At 44.5% G+C, this 17,529-nt stretch overlaps 1 protein-coding gene across 1 annotated transcript in view; it reads left to right on the forward strand.

Annotated features, from left to right (window-relative positions):
- Positions 1-1,731: 1,731 nt before the first annotated feature.
- The window catches only part of LOC103363021 (nck-associated protein 5), a 149,505-nt gene continuing 133,707 nt past the window's right edge, over positions 1,732-17,529 (forward strand). Inside the window, exons 1-2 of the mRNA XM_008289596.1 lie at positions 1,732-1,841; positions 12,069-12,171. Of these exons, the coding sequence (XP_008287818.1) occupies positions 12,109-12,171 (63 nt within the window). The 5' untranslated portion in view covers positions 1,732-1,841; positions 12,069-12,108. The remainder of the gene's footprint in view (positions 1,842-12,068; positions 12,172-17,529) is intronic.

Here is a 17,529-nt window from a genome sequence, read left to right on the forward strand (position 1 = left end):
ACGACAACATGCCGTTCGTACCCGTTCGCAGGTTTGGGATTTCAGAAGGTTAAACCAAAACACATCTAACTTTCATCCACTTGATTGAAAACAACTGATTTCATTTTCAAACTTGCTGCCAGTTAAAGATATTATTGGATCATTTTCCTCAACAAATAAATGATCCAGTATAATATCTTATTTAGTTTAATTGGAATCTGTTTTCAGGTCATAAATGTTGATTCCCAAACTGTCCAGCGCTCCAAACGCCTTCATTATGTAAAGGATAGTTTATGAATCCTGAACCGAGCGCCATTTTTAAAGCTTCAATCCAGCAATCCTCGGATTCAAACATGTTCTCTTCCCTGTGAGATGAAAACAATATCACAAGCTTCCAATAAAAGATCTTGAAATGCTAAGTGAATGTGACATGACATTATTACTCCCCTGCTTCATAGCATTTGATACCAATCAGCGTTAATACAATGCTGCTTTTTATTCGATCAGCTCCCGGCATTTAGGGTTTTAACTGGATGCTTGTGACAAAAACGATGGCCTGAGATCTTTTGTTTGGTCTTGCTTCAAAAAAAGTTTAAATCGTTTTATCTTCCAGCCCTCTCTCTCGCGGTGTCGTCAGCCCACTCGGTCTTACTCGACCCCTGTGAGCGAACAATGTTGCAATGCGGTGAGCTTATGGGGGAAGAATGCGACAACAGAATGGAATTACGGAGAGAAATTATTGCGTTTCCGAGCACGAGGAATGCGGCTGAAGCGGAGCGTTTGTTCGCATTGGTTATGGGTGGCGATTAGTGGGCGGCTGATGGCACCCGGACAAACAAAGAAGTTTATTCTGAGCGCTTTTTAATACAAATTTGATGCTCAAATTTTGAAAAAATGAGTATTCCATGAGGTTGATCTTGCCTTGGATGGGCGGCAGCGAGGAATGCTTGAAGGAGTTGCCCCGCGGAGAGGCCGATGAAAAGCAGAGCGCTGGTGGCTCCCGGCCGGCATAAAGACTTGGCAGTAAAGCCCAGAGTCATGTGCCTCCATTTAAATGCAAGAAAAGGGAAAGAGAGAGACGGAGGAGTCGAGAGGGGGGAGAGAGAAATACAGGCTGAGCTAAGAGGCCGGGGAGTCTGCCAAGCCGAGACACTTGAGGAATGCAGCTTTCTCTTCGCAGTAATACCATTACTGCTATCTGAGTCAGGAAAACAGCTCTTCCAGTCTAGTCAGCAAGTCTCGTAGCCAGTGCAAACAGATGACAGGTAACACCGCCGGAGCAAACAGAAAAGAAACCGCAGCATTTCTGGTTTCTTCCCAGAATGCATCCGCACGTGCAAAGTCTTTTTCAGAGCATCGTCTCGCTTTTTTTTTGTGGGATGTTCGTGCGAGCCATGTGCCGCGACTCCTCCAGCCCTGGCAGTTAGTTAATAAACACAGGCCTGTCAACAGCTGCTGGTGATGTAATGTGGAACTTCTCCTCGCTCTCCTTATCCTCCCCGCCCCACCACGCCTCCCAAACTCCCTCCAGCACCGCCGCCGCCGCCACCACCACCTCCCTTTGCCTTCTATTTACAAGTCTTTGCTGGGTGTTGCTGCAGACTTCCAGCGCTGGCAACATAGATAGTGTGTTTAAGGGTGTGTGTGTGTGTTTGTGTGTGGCTTCCTCCTCCCCTCCTCCACCACCACCAACCACTCCATCCTCTCTCTCCAGCAAACACTTCCAGGGGAATTTACGACAGCATGTTTTCAGCTGCCATCAAAGGAAAGTCCACATCATCACGCTGTCTTCCTCACCAAAACACCTCAGACGGTCTGGGAGCCGCAGACCTGTTGAGTGGAGAGGATCCGGCCGGAGCTGAGTAAGTTTGGATTCCTGCTTGTTTGTCTGCTGACGAGAAGCTCAACTGTCATTCATGGCGTGGGAGTAGGGTGCAAAAGTGGATGCAGAGCATGATGGGATAGATGTTTGGCCTGCAGTGTGGCAAGTAGGGTTGGAAAAGTTATGCACAGAAATCCAATTTAAAGGATTTTTCTCTGCTTCGGTTGAGAATATTTGCACAAATTTGTGGACTTTGGGCGTTTCAGCACAGCATTTAAATATGGTAAATAGATGCAAACGCTACGTAAAGATAGCGAGAAGCCAAAAATGGGGCCTCTTTGTGAATAAGTTGCAAAAAAATGCGAAGAAGTTTGCAAAATTAAACGGAAACAGACAGTAGCTGAATTGAAGTTTGCAAAACTCTTCTCAACTGCAGATCATGTAAACACTGAGTTGCAATCAATTATAAAATTGCTAAAAATTAAAAGACAAATGATAAATCAGTGGTAGCCAGCAAGATGATCTAAACTTAGTTCAATTTACAGCATACAGTAAATTAGCTCATATTGAATTGAAATTGAGAAGTAACACTTTTTATCACTGACATTCAGATCTTTTATTTTTTCAGCTACTTACTACGCCTTCCTTCATTATTTTTTAAAGCGACTCAACCCTGCTCGGCACGGAGGATGCCAAATTGTTGGAAAGCTGTTCTGCCAGTCAGCTGTTTCTTGCTGGGAGGGCTTGTGTTGCTCTAGCTGTCTCTTTAAAATACCCCAAAGGTGTTATATTGGATTCAAGTGGAGCGACACACTTGGTCGGGTCGCAGTTTTTTACTTTGTTCTTCTTCAGAAGCTCTCGTGTGGTTTTGGCTCTGGATTGTCATCATGCTGGAATATTCCTCTCGTGCCAGACTTCTCGTCAGGCGTTCATGCCTCCTGCACAAATATCATCTCCCCAGTACCATTTGCACTTATGGGCTTCACTCTCGGGGCTGTGGATTCACTGTGGTAGTCTGGAACAGGCTCAAACCAAAAAAAAAAAGCCGGTATCTTGGTTTCTTCTGAACAATGCTCCCAATGTTCATCATCATCACTTGACGGCTTTTTAAAGGTAGATTGTGGAAGTAACACTCTGTTTCAGGAGGATGGCGACTGTGGCTCACATATCTTCCTGAATTCTTTCTGCAGTTCTTTTCAAAGTGGAGCCATCATAATAGACGCAGCCCATAGGTTGAAAATAGTTCTAGTGTTCACGGGTCTTTTTACAACCATGTTCATGGTGTGATTGGAAATCACAGGTGTACCCAGTTTAGTTTTACTGATCCCAAGTTTTCCTACTTAGCGATCACAGATGTACTTTTGTGGCGTTGAGTTTCCACCTTGGGTCAATATTTCTGATTATTTGTGTGATTAAATACTCTGCTTGCCAACTTACAAACGATTATTGAGAAGTGATGCGGTTTGAAATCATGTGAGTCATTCTACTCTTCTGTTATCTCAAGAAAATTAAAAAAAAAATGATGGTGAGAAAACAACGGCTAAATTAGCTAAATTAACATTTGCCAAATTTCCTAATTATTCCCATAAAAGATGTTACCACCTCTTCTAATTAGCCAGTTACAGGAAGTAGTTTCTAGCCTTTCTAATTATCCGTTTACTGCTCAGAAGATGCAGGCACTTTGCTAATTAGATTCATGACAAAAATGATACCGAGGGAACATCTTTACAACCCAAATTGTCCCCTCAGTGATTAAAAGATGTCACCATTTTCCTAATTCATTACCTGCATTTATTTTAAGATTAAAAACTTTAAAATCTGCCCTCACTGTGTAAAAACTCATTAGTTAATTGAAGCAAATTACAAAAGCACCCTGATGACAAGAAAATTCTAATTTTTTTCAACAAAATAAACAGTAGTTAACCTCCTGACCATTCCCACCCACAACATGTAGCCATTAGTTATCTAATTAGGAGTTAATTAGGTAGAGGAGGCATGATAAGCTAAATGAACCATCATTATTTGGATTAAAAATGCTGATAAATGTGGGGTTTGTTTAACCAAAATGTCATCATTCACAATAAAACAATGCAGGCACACAACAGCCATGCCTTTGTTGAATCAAACCCTCTGAAACTTGAGGAAAACATCCCCGACTGTTGACTGGAAACGGCAGAAAATGCTGTTCAAACGCTGCTAAACCGACGCTCCGCCGCTGCGAGGGAAAGCACAAACGGAAAGCATTGGCGCAGATAAACACGCTGTTGTTTCTCAAGCTGTCAGCAGCCTGCTGATGAAATGCACGTGTTGGGTTGTGCGGCGAGCTGCCCGTCGCATGATGCTCGCATACCAAACTGAGAGAGAGGTGGAGGTGGAGGGGGGCACAGTTGTGTATTTTGATAACGGTTGGAAAATTCCTCTGCCCTCTCTTGGCTTCGCAGCATCACCCCCTGGGCCTTTGGAGTATATTTTTCTGCCGTTTTTTTTTTTCCCCTACCTGATGCGCTATCATGAGAGAGTTCAGCGGAGAGTCGCGCTGCCGGGTTGCAAGTCGAGGGTCCCACGACAGGAAGCGCTTTTTTTTCCAGGATGTATATTAAAGCATCCTCCGCATCTGGTGGGATAAGCGCAGGGAATTGCAGGGACTCCCCTCATGAGCATGATGACGACATTGCATTCATTGTTTTCCTTTTTTTTTTTTTTTCCACTGGACCTCCAACCCCTCCCGCCCTTTTTAAACCCCCACATTAAATTCCCTGCTAAGCACTGCTGACTAAACAAGATTTAAAGCCGCTCAGACACGTTGAATCTTTATCGCTGAAAGTATCTGAGAAAGACATTTCCTTGTTAGCAGGGTTTTTTTTCCTCCCCCCTCCCTTTATCTTGTTTGACACGAGTTTGCCAAGCGAGTAATTTAGATGTTTGCATGGCATAACATCAGAGAACTTTTCAGTCTCGATTGAAAAGCGTCAGTCATTCTCGACAAACTGCGTTGAACAAGTCAAATATTGATAAAACACTACTCAAAGTTTGAGGAGCAAATTCTGTCACATGCATCCAGAACTAAATAAATCAATGTGGGGAACACTCGTAAAGACAGAACCGGGGCATCTGGTGATAAGTGTGACTATAAGCCCAGCTGATTAAAATTGCAGAACCAAGTGTCAAATATCCTGCGAACATGCGCCGAGTGATTTACAAATGCCTCACGGTCCTCTGGCATGTCTCGCAGCTTCGCGACTGTAAAAACATAATGAGGAGCGCCATTTGTTCCGCGCTGATTAAATATAGAGGATCGTCTTCGCTCCCTCAGTCACGTTGTCCTCGCCTGTGAGCGTCTGGCAAGGAACGCTGCAGTTATTTCGCCACAAATATTTGACAGACAGCACATTGAAGTCGTTCAGCGTGCTGGAATTGTCAACATTTGCTCATTGCAGCTTCTAAAAAATTAAGAATTTGCCGCCTTTTGTGGGGAATTGAATACCTTTGGGTTGTTTTGAAGCAACTTGAAAGCAGTAATTTGGGCATTTTTCAGCTTGCTAAATGATTAGTTGCAGTTTCAAGCCTGTTTCCACTCATTTTAAGTAATCAAAAGTCTTCAGGGCTGATGAATGAAAACCTGCAGTTCCTTAAATGGCCACTTGAGGCTGGATTCAAAAGTGAATCAATCCCCATAGACCACCATGTAAAAAATGCCCAACTTCACAGCAGAGATAAACGTGCTTACAGCCTCGTATGAAAAACGGTTTTGATCTCTGTAGCTAATTTCCACATTCATGACAACTGTGCAGGGCGTACATCTTCACGTAAGTCAACTGGTTAAATTGCATCAAAGCTTAAAGTGATGCACGATTAAGGGCGTAGCTTTTGCTCCATCTCTTTGCTCAAGAAAACCGCTCAGGAAACTTACGTGTGACGTTACGGAGGGTTCACCCGTCTTTAAATATAGTCTATGACTCATTCTCATTGTGTTCAGAAGGGCATAGGTAGTTTATTCAGCAAAGTAGAGGTTGTCCTTGGTCTTTTATAATCATAATCACATTGGAAACTCAAGACATAGGCAAATAAACATGTGCTCCGGCACACAATTACGGAGACAAAGCTTCTTTTTTTTCCCTCATAGTGTTGCTAAAGCACAGAAGGATGATATGCAGTGACACCATACAACAAGTCCATACATCTCTAATAATCTCGTTTAAATGCCACAAGCTCCTGCAGCGTGATCTCAGTCCTGATAAAGACGCGCGCATGCCGCGACTGGCTTTTACGAATGTGGCTAAAATACCAGCAAGAACAGAGTCACAAGTGTAACGATAATATCCGCTTTCATTTTAAACAGCCTGTTAAGTTGACCCGTCAGCCTTGGCAGTGAACCTCACATTTTCACCCACACGTGAGAAATACTTGTCGTGATCACCGGCGTGCCATAAACATATAGCAGCGGCGGCGGCCGTGAGCACACACTGCAGACATAACAGTCAGCTTAATGATTGGTTTGCTGACAGTGTAAGAACAACAACAGACCAGTGTAAAATATGGCTTATTGTTTCGAGGCTCTCAGACGCGGTAATTCCACGTTAGGCTGTGCCAGGCTGCAGCCGCCGGTGCCAACTGTACCGGGACACATGCAGAGGCAGGATCAGACAGGCCGGCCAGCAGAGGGACTCAAAACATCCGATCAGCGTCGACCATCTGTGCTGCTAGAATACAGATGGACCTCTCTCTCTCTCTCTCTCTCCACACATTAAAACCCCACATCAGACACTTGCATGCTTCAATTTTCTCCTCAATGAATGGAAAGTAATAGCACCCCGCCATCTCCCACTTCCCCCTCCCGAGTAGCAGGCGAATTAAAAGCGAGGACTCAAACGTATAATCTTCCCGGTCATTCATTCTTCTCCCCCGGACATGGCAATCTGGATGAATCATTGAGAAGAAAAATAAAGAGTGGAACTGGGTTCTGTACCGTGGGGGATGCCTCTGCGCTGACCCCGTTTCAGTCCCCCCCCCTCTCCCTTTTCATTCAAGCCAGGGCACGGAGACAAAATGAATCGGTTCCTGGGGCAAAGGGGGGCTTGCACCAATCAATGTCCAAACCCCCCTCCACCATCCATTTTGGCACTTCCTGGCATGCTCTTTTTTTTTGAGGGGGGGGGGGTATTGATCACAGAGGCCTGTGTGTGTTTTCAAAAGGTTCGTAATAGATGTGAGCGCTAATTGGAAACTCATGCAAAATGCACGTTTGGAATTCCCTTCTCTGACGCCTTTGGCTCGACTTCCTTCGTTCTTTTTTCTTTCAGATGTCGTTAAAATATTTGCTTAAATGTACTTGCTATTCATCCACCCCGTGACTAAAGCGCTTCGCAAATGTCACAGAGATCAGAGATTTTATTCTCGATTCCAACTCAATTGGATGTTTTGTTGCTGGAGAAGAGTGCCAAAGTTCAAGCCGCCGCTTTCATATCTGTGTTTGAACAAACCGTGGCGAGGATTTGCGGTGTGAAATGGGAATATGCGTGGGAGAAAAGCCCGACTATATTGGGCACAAAGGGCATATTGTGGCAAGAGTGTGATCTCTGTAACACTTACAAGTCAAAAGCCAAAGGGTGGAGCAACAGTGTTTCTTCAGCGGACCTTTACTGTACGCGCCACCTCGGGAAGAAAGAAAAAAGTGCTAATAAACGGTGGCAATAAACCCACAGCTGCCTAATTCGTCCTACCGTACAAAGAAACAGTATCAAATGCGAGCCATGACAATCCATATTCATGGACAATCTGGGCTTATTATCACCATTTATCCACGAGGCTCACAGTCTGTTTTCAGTACAGCGATCTCTCAATGGGTTTAAGTGTTATCATTAAGCTGTTATCCCCTCACATTATCCCTGTTATGGTTCGGAGCTGTCTGGGGCTCTGTGACCTCAGCTGGGTCCTCCCTTGTTTCTGGAGCAGATGTTAAAAAAGAGAATCGGCCCCTCCTTCACCGCCACCACCACCTCCCACCTCAAACAACCCCCCATTTGCGTTGTACTCACACACACACACCACCCAGCCTCCTCCCTTCACCCTGGCATCTAATTAGGCCTACAGCACAAAGACTCCCAGATGTCAGCGTCCTCCTGGCCTCCTTTGATTATATCCTTTCCACCCCACTGGCTGGCTTGCCGACTGGCTGGACGGCCGGCTGGGGGCCGTGTGGACCATAGGCGTCGACGCGTGTCACTCGGCGTAGGTCAACACCAGACCCGGTTTAACATATCAGTAATTGCTTTTGGTGTAAATCACAAGGAATCAGGAGGGGAAGGGGGGCGGATTGCGCTTCCAGAGAGGCCCTTTGGTCTTCGTTATTACTCGCAAAGGGGCATTTATTTTCGTCATGTGATGTATAACTTCAGCTAAATACTACACTAAGTCCCGTCTTTAGAAGCGCCGCTTTGATCTTTGGATGTTGCCAAACTGGTTTCTGTTGCATATTTAGCATTTGCTCATAGCAATTAGCATTGTCATAGCCAACATCACTAAGTGTTTCATTTCCTTTAAAACCGAGCCATCTTGCGGACAGTCAACAAGTCTGTCAGCTCAGGAAAATTGACCGTGGCGCTGCTTTTCTTTTTTTTTACAGACAGTAGCCATGACTTTCCATCAACACAGCGAATACCTAATGGGTGAGCTATTGATCACCAGGTCTGTGAAATAGATTGCATCCAGGAATATATATATATACTGTGTGCATCATCAGTGCTTGGAGAACTGCTGCACAGATCCTCAAGAAGCGAGGAATATTTTGCTTCTGTTAATGCTAATTAACACTGACTTGACCATTAAAGTTAAACAGAAAACATGCAGGTAATCATCTGACATGCAGCTTCCAGCAGAGCATATTATTAAGATCTATTAGCGATGCCAGCAAGAAGTCACTTTCTGTTTCCACTGCTACGAAGATGGTGATGTTAGAGAGAAGACTTCTGCTCGACGAGGACATCAAGACAGCAGTTGTTATCGTCTCTGAGTTTAACCAGACCTACAGTTTTTCTGGGCCACACAGAGGAGATATCTCCTCCAAAAACAGCTACGAAACAGATTCTACGTAGACGCTTCTTGTGGTCGGAACACTCGCGAAGGTTCCAGTCACCTGAAATGAGCCAGAAAATCCTGCAGTGGAAATTTAAAGCCTCGAAAACTCAATAATTTGCGAAGATAGGTGGAAACAAATTCACAGTGGTGTCATTTCAACCTGTTCTAAGTCTAGAGAACATAGTGTTTTTACTTTATCCTAACAAAATGTATTGATTTTTAGGATATTTTGCGCCATAATATATTTAAATATGTGTGGCTCTGACTGGAAGGATGTGGAATCGGACAACAGAGGTCAGCAGATTTGGAAATAATTCTACATTTCCTTAAAGATCCTAAACCTGTCTAGGATGTAACCCGCCTCTCGTCGTCATTTAATTATTGTAATATTTAATGACAACTGCTTGAGAGCAGCTGACAGCAAAAAGCCAATTTGATTGGTTTAAAAGTCAATGGTGGAGTCGTCTTGTGCTTTTATCTGAGTGCCACTAATATCTGGCTTTTAAGGTGTTTGCTTAGTCTTTATCACTTCCTATCGATCCACTGCCTCATCCCTCACGCTTTATACGTGCAGCACTCGGAGGAAAATGTCCTCCGTGTTGGTTCTGTGCAATCAGGCACTGCGCTGTAATCCATTTTAATCATTTACTCTCAATTTCCTATAACCCTCCTATCTCTGAATCCAAGGGAAGCTGTGGGCTTTACTTCCTCTCCTAATCTCCAGCGGAAGGCGACCAAACCGAAATACAATCTAAACATAGCGCGGCGTTTCATCTGTTGCAAGACGCTCGCACAATTAGTCGGTACAAAGCCGGAGCGAGCGAGACAAGCGGGAGTCTGATGTTTCTGTGTCATTAAAGACAGTGCGTTTCACATCCTGTTCACTGATTAGGCAGCTTCCTTCAGCGTTAGATTGCCCGGGGCTTTTTAAGAAATGGGGGCAGAGGGAGACTGTGTCATGGTTGGAAATATAACATCAGATCAGGCTCGGGGGGGGGGAGAAAAATTTAAAAAAAAAACCCTGATCCTGCTTGCTGATGTCTGCAGCCTCGTGTCAATAAGTTTGGACGTACCAGATTGGCAGTGGATGGAACGTGTCACGTCGATGTGTGGGTGATGTTTGACAAGCGCAGTCACGCTGCCGAGGCTTCAGACGGGGTGTAACAGATACGGCCTGCAGCAGATGCAAAGGAGGCTGTTTTTGGGAAGCGCGGTTGCATAAGTAGGTTCGCCAAGCAAGTAAACACAACTGACCCGAACAATGGGATGAGTACAATCCAGCCTCATTCTCTGCGCTCAGGAGGCCTGTGCTCGTTGGACCAGGAAGTCTCTGGAGGGTTCATTTTCCCAAAAGCAGATTTTGCACTTGTGGCATTTTCACAATAATTATTTGCAGCGTTGCACTGTGCAAAAATAAACCTTAAAACAAAAGCTGTGGTATAAAGGTTGTTTATTCTGAACATAAAATGACTTTAATAACACATGAAATAATCTTATTTATTTACTCAGCGTGCTAAACGTTGTGGATGATCTGAGTGAGGACAACATCACTTAAATGTCCTTCAAATAGCTGCATCACCTTTGGGTTGAACAGTATTTGCACTTAGAATAATGGTGCCATCTATAACTGTCATCTCATGCAGGTCCAAACCGTCACACTCCCGCCTCTGTGATTCACTGTCAGGACGATCCGGTCACCGTCCTCGCTAGGTTGAGTTTAATCTTGCAATTTAGCACCAAAGAGCAAGCAAGGGTGTATTTTTTTAACTGGATGCTATAGAGGGCGTTGTTATGCAAGGTCATGACCCCCCAGCCTCAGCCTGTCTCCCTCTTCTCCCTCCTGCCTCTATGCATCTCAACACTAACCAAGAACAATCACCCTCAGCTGCGACTCCGGACTCACCTGCCCTCAATCACCACAGCTCCCATCACGGCTCTGTTCTTCCCACCACCAGCTGCCAGAGCGTAGACATTCCTCCTGCATGTTTCTGCCAGTCCCTGAGCCCGTCTTCCCCCTCTGTTTGTGTCTTTTAGTGAGTATCCCTGTTTGTCTGAGTAGCTTTGTTCTTTGAATTCATTAGATTTTCCCCCCTCAGTTCTTAGTTTTTGTAGTTTTGTCCTTTTGTTGAATTGAGTCTGGTTTATCCCGCTCTGTTTTCCTCTCACTTTTGTATTGGTTTCACTTTTACTCCTGGTTTATTAAACCCTTTTTACACTTAACCTGCCTGTCTGCCTGATCTGTGGTTCCCTGATTTTCATGACGTGAAGCAATGTTTTTAAGAGCGACATTGCTAAATTAGCAATGGCTCCGATTAGTGGCACATTGTACACCTCCTCCTCCTCAATGCTGGGACTGTTTCTACTGATAGACACGGTCCATAGGTCAGAAATTAAGCTAATTGTATTATTTATAGATCATTTTATAATCATGTTTGGCTGATTAGAAGTCACATACAGATGATCTGTTGTTGACATTTCTGCAGCTTTCATCTCATCCGCGCATGAACACGGATGTGCAGTTGCGCTGGCTACGTAGGGCACATCCAGGGTTTATCCATGCACGCTGTACTACATGTTGTGCAGCACCGACAGGGTCTCTGACCCCGAGGCGTCCAACGGCCGACCTCTGACCCCGTCTTCACCGACGAGGAAGTGGCTTGCTTACTCTGCGCGCCACCACAGTGAGTCTAAAAGCCGGGCTCTTTGTGAAGGAGTAGTATGCGTGAAGTGAAGTGTTTATCTTCTGCTCTGGCCTCAGTCAGGCCAGGTCGGACTGGTTCCCAGCTCTGTTTGGAGAGGCCTAGAAAAACAAAGGGCTGAAGCTTGGGGTTTCGGGGTTGGGTTAGAGGGTGGGATGCCTGGGCGACGACGAGAGCAAGCAGCAAGATCGAACTGGAGCTGTGTAATCCCAGAGTCCTGTCGGGCCTGAGGCGAGATCCACACTTCCGCTCCATCGTTTCGGAGATTAATTCCCGCACCAGAAACCGAAAGAAATGGGAGATAGAGGGAATAGAAAAGGCGGTTCTGTAACTGTATCTGTTGCCTCTGCAGCTGTTAACTTGGACTCTGATCTCATGTAAAAGGTGAAAGCCCTTCCGACAGCAGAAACGTGACCTGCCGGACATGAGGTATTCCTTGCTGACTTTCTTTCTCTCTCTCTGTCCTCCACTCCTCCCCTTTCTCCTCCCTCCAGGGCTTCTCAGGTGTGTGGATTGCTGCAGGGCAGAGAGAGCATGAACAGACACCTGGACAGGAGAGAGAAGTTTAAAAGATTGTCTCTCGACAGCAGCCTGCCGGTAAGTCAATCCCTGTGTTAGTGTGGTCAGGAAACAGATATGGTGGAATGGCTTTTCTTCAGGAGGAAGTGTTTGAAAGCCAGTTTTTTGGCTTACAGAGGTTGTAGAAGCTTACATGAAACACTTTTTTTCTCTCTCATTGGTGTGTAATGTGGCTGTTAAACCTTTAAAATGACTCAGCAGTTCTAATATTATTTCTAAGGTGTTGTTTTTAGGAGCATGCTGTCATTGTTGTGGTTCCTGAAGACTGCACTTCCCACAAAGCAATTGTTTGGCAAACGGCGCTTTCTCATCCCCCCTCTTACATGCCGGCTCAGGCTGCTCATGCTAACTCTTATTGTTTATTCTGTCTGCTGGGAATGAAAAATGTTTCATTTCCTGTGTTGGGGAAAGTCTTTCTCAGGAAAGATCCGCTTATGTTCGGCGTTCAGAACAGGAAGACAATAAAAATCCTTTGGAGATGAATCACGTTGGATTGTGACAATTAGACAAAAAATGTCTTGGATATCCTGAGATCTGAAGACTGTAAAATGAAAGCTCACAGATGCACACAAACACACCCACGTGTCCTGCCGTGACTGTGTGTATGTGCGCGCGCCGGTGATTGACAGGCTTATCTCGATGCCGGGCCGCTCTTGCGAATCACAGGAGTGGAAACTTGTTTTGGCTCAGGGTTAACCGAAGGTGAATCCGCTCGCAAGTGCCTCTTTGGAATGTCAAGTGCAGCCTTTTACTGGCTGCTGTGTTGTGTCTGCATCGGAGAGAAGATCCCCCTCCTCCTCCTCCTCCTCCTCCTCGGTGCATACAGTACGGTCACTGCACAGGAAATAATAAATCAAGAGTCTTAAAATAGCGTTTTGATATAGCGAGTGATGAAGTCATCAAGGACGCGTTTGTCGCAGATGTTTCAGGCCGTGTGACGAATTAAAAGGTTTATTTGTTATCGTTGAAAAATAGCAATCCTGCTGCCGTTTTCTTGTTTCGTGGTGGTTTGTTGCGTAATGCTGCTACTGGTTTTTAATGAAGCCGAAACATGTCGGCATACTTTATTGACTTGACCTGACTTCACGGCTTTCTGCTGACCCGTTTTAACCCAAGAGCGTCTTGGTGCCTCACTCTCTGAGCCTCAAATCCTGCCGCTGGGCATGAAAGGCTTGTTATCTTGACATAAATTGCCATATTTACAGCCTTTATCTGTCGGAAACCGTGAAAGCAGTAAAGAGTTGTCAGATTTCCAGCTTTCTGATGGTCCTTGAACTACTCACCTGTGACCTGTTGTTCCTTTTCGCCAAACCTAAGCTTGAAATTGTGATGTTTTATCTAAATGTGTCGTTCAAATATAAACCGTTTGCATTAAGCAGATTCTGTAAAAAACGAAAAATTCAGGAGTCCTTGGTGCAACTGTGAAGCCGTGTGTGACTCAGGTGTGAGCAACAGTATCGCGAGAAAAATTCAGGAACTTAGGAGGAAAAACAATTAAATTGCAAAACTCAACTTCTGTTTTTTCTTTTTTTTTTGGCATTAGAACTGTACCATCCTGCACAAAACACAGAGTTCTCTCTACTTCTAGCCATCGTCTTGCTGTTTCCATAGAGGTGCAGGACTTTATACTGCAGTGACAAACTCACAATGTGACAGGAGCCAACAAAACATCACAGGGTTAAAGCATATAAATATATCTGACATAGCATTGCATCATATCCACAGACTGTTTTGCTCTTAGTAATGCCTACGCTTTTCATTCAGATGTCCTCAGCCCACATTTTCAACTAGATTTCCATTCAACAAAAATGCAATCATAAATCCTCACAAACCAACTTCCTCATAACATCACAATGTCTCTCCCTGATTTTTTTTTCTTTGCGTCGATTTGGGACATAACCTCGAATCTGTCAATCATTTCTAATCTCAGACACGAGTCTGCAGTTGACACACTTAAATCCTCTCGGCGAGACAAGACGTCTGCTGATTTATAATTTATTCGCCGCGGTTTGGCTTCGTGAATCTGTAACTCCCGGTGACACCGTGGACTCTTTGGTGACGTCTTTTCGTTTGTTGTTTGTGCGAGGGCTTCCCGAACGTCGTCACTTAACAGCAGTTATTAGCTGATCTGAGCTGCGCTGTGGCTTTAATTGCTTTAATTGGATACACAGCGACCTGATTTACCGTGAGACTGAAACTGGGTCATATTTGCGATATGGGTTTATGATTCAACGTGCTCACATTTGTCCACTCGACTATCCATGCATGCATTCTACCCTTTTTTTTCACTTCTCTTGTCTGCTTTTGCCTTTTTGCTCGTCTCTCCCCTTCCACCTTTAGTCAAATCTGTCCTCCTTTTGTAATCTTTTTCTTACTTTTTCCTCTTTTATAATGATTTGCTCGTGGCAGTCGGAGCATAAGGGTGCTGAGTTGGTTTAATAGTGGGACAGGAGGAAGCCTGGAGCACTTTGGTGCAGGTCCAGCACAGATCTGGTGGCAGTGTGCAGATCTGATTCTAGTTCATGGCTAACCATGAAAAGTCGAGGCTGGTTTTAGCAATTTTTTTAGCAAATCTGAAATTGTCAGTAATGAATCTCAGACTCACTATTATTTGTAAGGTCAGAACTCCAAGTTTTTGCTCCTTATAGTCGGTCTAATCATTCCTGAAGTGAGTCTTTGTCCACCAGTCACTCTGAGGCCACTGAGTTTAAACCAGCCTCTAAACTCCAACCCAGGTCTTTATCCTCGCGCCGCTGATGGGGGACACGATGTCTCTGGCCTGGCACAGATAAACCTACTAAGTCCCGTAAACACTCCTTTTCCTGGGAGGATATGAGCCTCCGATACATTTATTTTTTCAGGCATCTGAGAAAACACGAGAGGCGTTTTCTGACATTCCGTCAGACGACAGGCATTCGTGTTCTGGTTTTCCTTCTGTGTCACCTGCGAACCAGTTGTCGGCATTTACATTAACCCTCTGAACCCCCTTAAAACCCACGGGTGGGATTGAAGCGCATAATGACGTTTGTTCGTGCCAGAAAATCTAAAAACAGATTTCTCACCCGTTCAATTGGACAATCAAGATATTCCAGCAAAATATGTTATTGTACATGTCTAGGTTAAAAAAAAATGCCAAAAATTAACCCTTGACTCCTACTAGATTCTGCAAAAGCAAAAAATTCTACACTCCTCAGTGCAGCTATGAAGCTACTAGTGACTCAGCTGTGACCAACCGGCACAGAAGGAAAATTCAGGAACTATTGGGCTGAAGTGGGTTGAGCTGCAGGCTGTGTTTCCATCAGGCAGATCAGAGAGAAATGTGGAAACTAATAAAAATGTAAATAGTAAAATATCTATAGCGTGTAGAGTCACTGTGATTTTTTTCCACATTGGTGCAACCTGTGGGCACTTGGAAACATGTGGATTTTTGGAAAGCAAATTATCTAAGAAATTCAAATGGCCTTTTTTTCTGTTTTCATGATTTACGACATTATAACTGCACCACACTCTCTTCAGTATTGTCACCCCCCTTTCACGGAACATTATACTCCTTCCAGGACATACTTTCAGTCTTTTCACACATTTTAGATACTTCACGGCCTCTTCAGATGATGATTTTCCACTCGCTGACAGATTTTCAGTTCACACTAACGCACAAAGCTGGAGACAAAACGCCATATGTCAGCCGAGGAACAGGTGAAATATTTATGTCTGCTCCTCTTTGGATGGATTACATGGCCTAGCTTCATAGAATGCTTCTATCAGTCGTGAACAGAGGGCTTGAATGTCGGTCTGGACCACCACCTCACACATGTATAATGCATCGAGCCGGCATATGTTTCCTCAATGCATGCAGGCTAGGTTTAGGGGAATGTTTCCGGGCGTGTTTTCCAAAGCTGCATTCAAACAAGCGATCGCCTTTTGTCGTTTGATGTGCCGAACGTGTGTTTGGCCTTGTGTGTGTGCAGGGAGTGGAGCCTTACTCAGCGTTATCAGCGTTTTATTGATGCGTTTCATTACAGCGCTCCTCCCCTGTAACGGTGAAACAGGCTGGGTTGGATCATCTAATCTGGATCAGCGATGGCCCAGAGAAGCAGCGAGCGCTCGCAACTGGGCCACCATTTGCATTACATAACCGCTGTGTTGCTGGGCTGATTCTGCGCCTCTATTTATTTTTATCGTTTGATGCCCGCCCGCCCGCGGATGAGACTCCGTTCGTCAGGCAGGGACGTGCACGGTGAGCCCGACGGCCGTGGACGGTCTGCGAGCTGTTGCTAGCTGCTGCCAGCCAGCTTTAAGTAGGTCACGGCAGAAGCTCTGTCAGGAGTCTGAGCTGCACAGCGGAGGCTATCGCGCATCGTTTGTAAGGAGATAAGCATCCGCAACAAATGAGAGAAAAATACAATTTGAAAATACCAGAGATGGGTTATAAGAACTGTACCGAGGTGTCATTCACGCTGCTGCTGTGGTTACATGAGGATAGTTGTTGCCGATTGAATACAAGCGGCAACGATGAACAACTCTATTAGAAAATCCTTGTTTGTTTTTTTTCATCAAAAGTTAACTCCATTGAGCTCAACTTTTGATTTTTTTTCATTTGATCTGAACCTAAATTACTCGAAACCTCGGTCTGCTGACAGTTCTCAGCCTCGATTTAAAACGAACCACAGTTTGGGTTCATTTCAACTCCTGAAAACATTTTTCTGACTTTATGAACAATAACCTACAGCAGGCTACCCAAGACCTGGAAAAAGGTCAAATGAACTCATGGGAAGAGGTGGAGATGAAGCTTGTTATTGACATCAAGTGAAAAATAACGGTATTTTCTGAGAGCATGAGGATGAGTGAGAGGAGATATGAGAGGATGGGAAAGCAATAACCACCTGAAGATACCCAGTGAGCACCAACAACTTGGACTCCATTGTAGATTTCTGGTTGGAAACTGGGATTGTATTTAGTTTGAAGGCCTCCAGGCAGCTGAAATGCAACTATCAATGTGTCAGTAAACCTTTTTTGATCTTAATTCGGTTGTAGATTCAAAGCTTTGCAAGGTTTCTCATGTTAAATGGTGGAAGATCTGGATAGACTAGACTGTTGGGGGGAAACAATTATCCTAAAAATAACCAAATGCTAATAGGGTTAAACACCTTTTCAACAGAGAAATGCTCGCTATGTTAATAAGCTGCAGCAGCGGTATACAAAAGTGAATGATGATGTGAGAAAAAGTCATGAAGTTCTTTGTTGTTCTTGCACAATTGCAATTTCAAACAAAAACTAACCAGATCAACTGAATAGAAGGTAACCAAAACATGAGCCTTGGTTTGGACGTTTAGTTAAGACGTTAACTCCAACTACTGAGACAACTGATGCTACAAT

Source organism: Stegastes partitus, unplaced genomic scaffold (genome assembly GCF_000690725.1).
Source record: "Stegastes partitus isolate 25-593 unplaced genomic scaffold, Stegastes_partitus-1.0.2 Scaffold624, whole genome shotgun sequence".
Lineage (NCBI taxonomy): Eukaryota > Metazoa > Chordata > Actinopteri > Pomacentridae > Stegastes > Stegastes partitus.